Here is an 8,172-nt window from a genome sequence, read left to right on the forward strand (position 1 = left end):
CAGTTCTCTCTGTACAAAATATGTATTATTATATTTAACGCTGTGATTGAAAATAGTTGCATACAAGGAAATATTTTAATTAAATTTATACTGTATTACAATATTATATGCCCTACCTTCTACCAAGGAAGTCAAGAGTGTGACATTTGCTGCTTTTCTTCTTCCTGCAGGCAAATTCAGTCCCAGTCTGTCTAATTTTTCTCGCAAGCAGCGTCCTCCATTCTTGGATTTTGCTCTATCATGAGAGAACAATAGGAGTGAGAAACTTGTGTTTATTTTGCATTTTTTTCCCCCATGTTCTTCTAAGTCTAAAAACTGCACACACCTTATTGACAAATGTGTGGGGTAATGCCTGCTTTAATGACATCAATGGAAAATCTTTCAGTTCTCTATTCTTAATGTCCTGCTCACAATATGGGAGTCTTTCACATTGGTCCTTTGACAGAATTAGACATTTTTACCCCTGTCAAAAGGACATTTGATCTTCAGACAGCTTTCCACCTAGTAAAACCCGTGATCCTGATTTGAGCATGGAGCCTGGGAATGCAAACGCAGAATATAAACACTGACTGTGCAGTTGCTTATACATGATTTAGCCACCCCAGGCTCCAAAGGCAATCAAGAAAGAAATTTACACTTCTAGAATGATATTAAACATACATCTACAATGAGGGGACTTTACTCATCTCTCTCACCTGACCATAAAAGGAGCCAGACATCAACTGCAGATGTTTGTGTGGAGCTCAGCTCTAGCTATCTCTCTTTAATTTACGTAGAAACCTGGGTATTTAGAAATGTAGCCTGAAGAGCCCACTACTTCTAAGGAAGAAGGATAAGGCAGCAGGAAATGCTGAAGCTAAAATCCCAGCTATCATTGGATATCTATGCCCCTATCCCAAATGCCAACATCACTTTGTTCTCACAAAATGGTTCCTGGTGCGTCCCACATCTGCTTTTCTTCAACACCTCAGTGTTTGAATCATTTGAGACATATTCACTTATGCAGCAGACTTAAGTTCGATTTCTTTCTTAACCTCAGGGAATATTAACCTGTGACTTTGAGACAAACGCAGCAGCCATCTGGCAGCAAACAGATAATACTAAAATGCTTAAACATTGAATAGAGCAATGGCTGGAACCCATATCTCTCCCATCCCAAATGAATGACCTGGTCATTAAATAATAGAGCCATCAGTACAACTGCCTTTGCTTTTGTCCAACAAATATTTAATTAGCCCCAAATGAGATTGAGGGACCCTCAGCTTAGAATAGTCAATTACTGAGTATTAGATATGCCTAACTAGATGTGCAGGTTTAAATTTCTTTAGGCAGAAGAAGGAACCAAATATGGAATACCACCATTTGAATGGTCATTTTTTCCCACTAAGGGATACCACAATTTTGACCACGTTGTATGTCATGAAATGTCTTCTGAGCACATTATCCTGAAAAAATGCTAGTTGGAAAAATACCTAAACAGTGATGGCTGTCAGGATGAAAAATCAACCCTGTCTGGTCTCAGGCAAACCACACACAAGGTTTGATGGTGTTACATCTCTGCTGGCCAATGACAGAGTGTTTGAATCTGTTCTCTGTTTGTAACACCTACAGTTATAGCTTGACCAAATATATTAATTAACACTCTCTGCTTCATAAGATAGAATCAGTACATCCAAACTGCTCACTGAACTAGTCCCTGGCTTTTGCTAACTCCTGAACAATGCCCAGGGTTGATCTGGAACATTGATACTTGGTCTGAGTCAAAAACATATGGAGATCATTCTAGTATTTTAACAGAGGAGAGAAATAACTCCCTATGTCCAGGTTGATGACCTAGCATTCTTAATAGCTTGCACTGGTATGGATGAAGTCTGCTGTAGGATTATTTGAAATTAATATTTCTGTGACTATTAGCTAAAGACCTCACCTAGATGAAGCAATAACAGAGGAATATGTTTGTGGATGTAGATTTTGGGTTTCATTGTCTATAGAGGCAGCTAAATGGGGCTTATGCCCCTGAAACAATGTTATGATCCATAGTCCTTACACTGCAAGATGGCTCAAGACAGCACTTGGACTACTACATATCTTAGAATATTGCAGGTTGGTTAAAAAGACCTTCAGTATAAGTATGAACATCCGTGTGGCCTTCAGCGACAGCAATGAAATAGCCTATGACTTTGCAGCTAGCTTTGATCAAAGGGCATTCAAGTAGCTTATGCCATCTAAGTTGATGCCTAAGGGACACTGCGACTTACACATGCCTGGCTGAATTACAGTTGCCTCCTTGTTTTCCACTTGCAATGTGAGGCACAGTCTGCCACTTCCCTCCTTTCTGCTGTCTGCAGATGTCTACTCTGGTCAGTGAAGAGTTAGAAGCAAAATTTTATCCAATTACTTGCTTCTCCTGAGTATCTCAAAACAACAAACATAAAACCAGTGTGTTCTGTCTTTTCTGTACTCAAAAGATAACGCAAAGGAGAAAGGAAGAAAAAGAAAACCCTACACTCTGTGTTTTAGTTCTTTGTTGAGTGACAGCTGTAACTATACTTGGTAAAACAATTTACTTTTAAGCAGTTTCTCAACAAGATTGTCAGATTTGTAGCTCTGGTGAAATTTTTCACACACTGAAGCTTCGGTGTTGTTTTGTCCAAAACAAGGCAAAGTGACACTTACTCATCTTTTGAGGAGTTAACTGAACTGAGTGGGTTAAAAAGAAAAAGAAATTAACCGAAAAATGTAAACTTTTTATGAAAAATATCAACACAATCTTCATTTTTCTCCTTTTCTGAAAATTTCCCTAGAATCAATCTCCTGCTTTCCCAAACTGTGACCACCTAACCAAGTGTGGTAAAAGAACAAAGCCTATTTATAGAAAATAAAATCAGAGAAAATACATCACTGTCTAGGATTTTTTACTCTCACATTCAACTTACCTTCTCAAAATACCTCCTAAGAGGGAAGCATTGAGGCATTCTGGTGGTGAAAGGCGCCTCTTCACCTCTGCAATGGTCACTTTGTACTTCGATGTGGAGCTGAGTAGAGATAAGCGACCAGGAACAGAGCAGAACAGGTCGGTGGGGTTAACAACGCAGGTGCCACCTATACATAAAAGAGATGTTAAAGCTGGGGAAACCTCATATTCTGTGCTTTGAGAAATTCAGTCATGAAGAACTAACCATTCTGTTGCTAACTTGTGGTTGTTGTTGGGTTTATTTGTTTATTTTAGGGGGATGTGGGTTGTTTTTTCTTGTTTTGTTTTTTGTGTGATTGTTTTTAAATATTGTATCACGTTGCTTTGAGAAAGATGGATGGATTGAAATTTCAGCCTGGGAAAAGTGAATTATTAGATCTCGTAAGCTTTGCAGTCAAAATAGGTTATTATGGCTATTTGATATCCTTGCATTTCATGCTCAGTAAAAATTACATATTATCACTGACTGTTGTTTCTAGTATGATTAATAGCAAAAGATCAAACCAGATTCAAGTATCATTCATGATTTAAAAAAATTTATTTTGTGAAAAATTTAGGATTTGGTTCTAATGACAAATGTTAATTTTTAACTATCTTAGCAGTGTTTAGGACTACAGAGATTCAACAGCACTACAGGTTTGCAGTGATTTGCAGCTAGAACAGCTTTCCACACCTTTGAACTCTCATATACTCCTAAAGTTAGGTCAAACCCTCAGCTGATATTAATGATTGAAATCTATTGAGCTGCATCAGTTTATCTCAGGTTAGTTCTGGAACTGTTTATTTCTTGAAAGTGGCAATTACTTGGCCTGGGTCTGAAACTGCTGAATTATCGCCAAATCTTTCAATGAAGGCTGTGATCAATAACTCCTCAGGCAAAACTGAGCTTTTAGCTTAAAGCTAATACGAGAGAGTGACAGAGAAAACTTGCTTTGCAATTGAGCCAAGAGTACAGAACAAACTCCCAAGGAAAAAAAAATAAATCTGAAGGACTAACACATATTTTATCACCAAGTGCAAAACACTTTTCTTTGACCTGCCTTCTCCAATCTGAAAACAATAAAAAATTCTGTGGAAGAAATAAATCTTACCACTGCATGCACAATTCTTCCCTGGGGAAAAGATGAGAAAAAGAATGAGCTGCATATGACAGTGATATAAAATATCATATAATTCAATGCACTACTAGAAGGAGTTCAGGTGGTTTATGTGAGGATGATGATATAAAGACCTTACAGCAGAATGAATCTGTGCTCTTCATTCATGTTTAAAAGAAGTATACTGTATTCTTTAAGCTACAATGACAACATCTTCTTCACTGTGAACACCATTATCTTTTCCAACACAAGAACTCAACTTACTATGCTTTAAAATTTTAGTTTGTAATCTATATTCTGAGAATAGGATAGAAAAGAACAAAATAGAATGAAAAAAATAAACAATAGCTCACTTTAGAAAAGATCCTAACACTTTTACTTCATCTTCTTCCACATGTATTTCCTCTTAAAATTAAGGTGACTATATATGTTCTAGTTTTAGTGAAGACCTCATTAAAGGCAGACTGTTGCTTGCATACATAAGGCAAATATAATTTCTTTCAAAATATTTCAGCTCTTGAAGGTATATTTAAACATTTCTGTTGACAGCAACACCAGAAAAGAACATCTCCTGGTATAAATCCCAGATGGGTGAGATCCTGACTCAGTACAGTGGGATATTTTATGACTTTTCAAGATGCTGTTTGGGTTTGTTTTTTATGGTGTTTTTTGTTTGTTTGTTTTCATATTTGAGGCAGGGCTGCACAGAAACTTATAAATATTTTCAATCAATATTTCCAAACTTCTGGTTTGTCAGGTACATTTGTGAAGAGTGTTAACACCGAGTAGATTTGTTTGTTTGGCATCTCCTGCCACACAATACATATACACACGTACATATATATGTGTCAAGAAAACAACGGCAATGTGTACATATTTATTTACTTCAATAAGTTTGTAAATTTTATAATAAGACTATACTGAAATCAATGTCATATTTAAGTTTATCTTCTTGCCAGATTAAGCCAGTATGTGCATCATTTATGCCAGACAAATAATTGTTTCTTTAATCCAAAAACCTGTTACCCTGCAACTGCTCTTACCCTAACCATAATTTACTGGAATAGTTTTACATATTATTTAGTAGAGGGCTGCTTACAGTCTAAAATGTTTAAAAATATCATGGCTATGCAACATAATCTTAAAAAAGGAAATTCCAGGTAAGCCAGTTATGGGTTAAAAGTAAAAGAAAACAGGAAATCTAAGTCATTTGCTTTCCAGAAATATGGAGAGAAAGTTGCAAATTACAAGAAGGTAAAATCTGTTGAACATAATTACTTTACTATATTAATTATTCATTTGACACAGCAAGAGAGAGAGAGAGCAGTGTCGTGCTTTCTAGACAAAGCTATGTCTCTGTCACAAAATGTGTGCATTTTTGAAGGCACGGATCTCCTACCCTAAACACCGCCTTGAAGAGGAGATGGACGAAATCCTGGGCTTTATACCTAGTGGTAAACTGGAAAAGGCATGAGAGCAAACAAAAGGAGGGCTGCTGCAAAGAGAAAGGAAAGGAAAAATGTAACTATACTAGAGAATGAAGGGTTAGGTTTCTTGCCAAAACCACACATTTTAGTGTATTTCTTCCCCCATATTCTGATCATTCATTAGAGTAGACCAATGATTTTATGAAGAAGTGCAGCTCAATGGAGAGAGAACAAGGTATGTATTAAGTTGCACTAAACAGCAGTGGCAATAACAAGGTTTTCTTTCCCATCAACCCATGCCACTGTAGGTGCTATTGAAAAAGTCAAGCCTTGTTCAATTACTGAGACAGTCTTGTCACAACAGGGTATTTGAGAGAGGAGCTGCTAACAGAGACCAGCTGAAGAAGCAGAAGAAAATTACCTTGAAAATAGAATGGAAAAAATGTCTTTTGTGAGTCTAACAGTTGTATTTGGAGATCCTTATTCATCTTAGAAACTTTTACTTGTTTGAGAAATCCTTACAGACCAGCTCCTGGTGCCAAAATATGTAAGACCCCATCAGCTTTGCAAATGAAGACCTCCACACATAACACAGCAAACTAATGTGCCCACTAGCATGCATAAAGAAGACTGCATTGCTCCCTGACTAGCTATGTACACCATTGGTCCTACTGCAAGGCTAAGAAGAAAATGAGAGCAAGCAGAAGGTGAGATAACTGGTAGGATCATCCAGCAGATTGCCTCAGCAATTTCATGCTCCAAGTACCACATGAAATGGGACTATGAATGTAAAAAAAATATTCTTTTTAGGACAAATGTTTATTCCCACAGAGAAGTGATGACGTGGTCCGATCTGACATCATCAGTTGCCATAAGGTACTGCATTTGAGATGGCTGTAAATGGTGACAGTTGTTTTCTTACAGGCATAGAAGTTTTAAGACACAAGCAAGATGAGATTTAGATTAAGGGAGAATATTTTTAATATTGCAACTGATTAATAGATTAGTAAAAAAATAAAAGAAAAAAGGGAAGCTTTCAGGTACACAACCACTTCTTCAGGGCTTCTTTCATTCAACTCTGTTCAATTACTTCTTCATGATGGAGTTGAGTTTTATCCTCTGATTTGTCATCTTTGTGTTGGTTTCAACAAATATGATGGTTCAAAATGAAAAAGATAGGTGAGGAGGAGGAGATATGCTTTGTGCAGCAGGTCACCATTGAGTGAAAGACAAAGGAATTGCCTTAGCTACCAAATAACCTTGGGAGATTATATATAACCTCATATAGCTGAAGATTTCCCTGCTCATTGCAGGGGTCTCTTCCAATACAGACTATCCTATAAGTTTATTCTAGTGTAGTCTAATCTAGTCTAGTCTAGTCTACACTAGTCTATTCTATTGTATGGTTATTATAATATGATTATTGTCAAGTAGTCTCAGGGAGAAGAATAACAAAAGTCTGTGCACATTTTTTGCTACCTTACTTTTGGGACCCAATACTTTTCCCTCTAGCTGAGTGGTTCATGATCAGCACAACATATTTTTTTGTGTGAACTGGTCTTTTGATTTGTTTCTCAAGCCTAGAATGAACAAAAGTTAGGCTATGTGATACTGAAAAAGGTAGTCACAGCAAACATCATGAGAGTATTTTCCTTTCCTATTCCCGTCTCCCCATCAGATAACACAAGTCAGTAAAAAATGCCAACACAAGCTGATGATAGGTTGTGTAGATGACAGTAGCGAGAACAACAGTCATACTCTAACCCAACAGTCTTGTCAACACAACAAAACTCCCAATAACGTATGATACAAAAAGAGCTCAGTCTGTTTTGGTTGTGGGTTTCCCCTTGTATAGATGTATGGGGACAATGGGGTGGCTGGAGTGAGATGATTTATTCCAATTTAGTCATGCTTGGGCATCTGCTGAAATGTAAGTCTCCCTGACGCCCTCAGAGTTAATTTTTTGTGCATCTTTTCATTGATAAAATCCACATTCTCACATATTTTATGCTTTTCATACATAATGATATTACTTTGTTAGGAATTAGAGAGAGAGAAATATCAGTTGATGTCAGAGGATGATTTTTACACTTTAAATACAAACACTTCTTAAAATGCTTGTCTATAAATCTATATTGAAACACACATCTTTACATTCTTCAAGGTCATTTCTTATTTGTTAATAGTAACAGCTACAATATGATGGGTATTTCATATTCATTCAGGATGAGGTAGTTCCTTTCTCCAAGATATTCACCCATAAATATCATGCACTTATGGAAGGAAACATCATAACTCACTGGTGACAACAGCACAGAAGTACTGTGACAACAGTGCAGAAGTACTGGTTGTTTTTTTTTTCAGGATATATGCATGTTTGTGCGCTTGTGTACATTATTAAGTATAAGCACGCCTGAGTGCCTGCAGATTAATCTTATATAAAATATTAATAACGTGCTATGCTTTTTATTAGTCTATTATTTATATCTACAGGTGCTTTCAGTGGGAGTCTCCAGCTTATAGGATATTTTCTGCTCCGTTCTGAAATTCTGGTAAGTTTACAATACCTTACAAAATGAAGAAATGAAATTCTACTTCTCCTCAGCATTTTTTCTTTTTCTAGCAAATAGCAATTCTAAGCAAGCAGTTAACTGCATAGAATTTATCAGAACCA

General features: G+C 36.6%; 1 protein-coding gene across 2 annotated transcripts in view; it reads right to left on the reverse strand.

Annotated features, from left to right (window-relative positions):
• The window catches only part of TFAP2D (transcription factor AP-2 delta), a 48,130-nt gene that overhangs the window by 28,756 nt on the left and 11,202 nt on the right, over window positions 1-8,172 (reverse strand). For both annotated transcript variants that reach the window (XM_005146411.3, XM_005146412.4), the window contains 2 exons: window positions 2,937-3,102; window positions 117-235 (listed from right to left, as the gene is read on the reverse strand). In XM_005146411.3, the coding sequence (XP_005146468.1) occupies window positions 117-235; window positions 2,937-3,102 (285 nt within the window). The remainder of the gene's footprint in view (window positions 1-116; window positions 236-2,936; window positions 3,103-8,172) is intronic.

Source organism: Melopsittacus undulatus, chromosome 3, assembly GCF_012275295.1.
Source record: "Melopsittacus undulatus isolate bMelUnd1 chromosome 3, bMelUnd1.mat.Z, whole genome shotgun sequence".
Classification (NCBI taxonomy): Eukaryota; Metazoa; Chordata; class Aves; order Psittaciformes; family Psittaculidae; genus Melopsittacus; species Melopsittacus undulatus.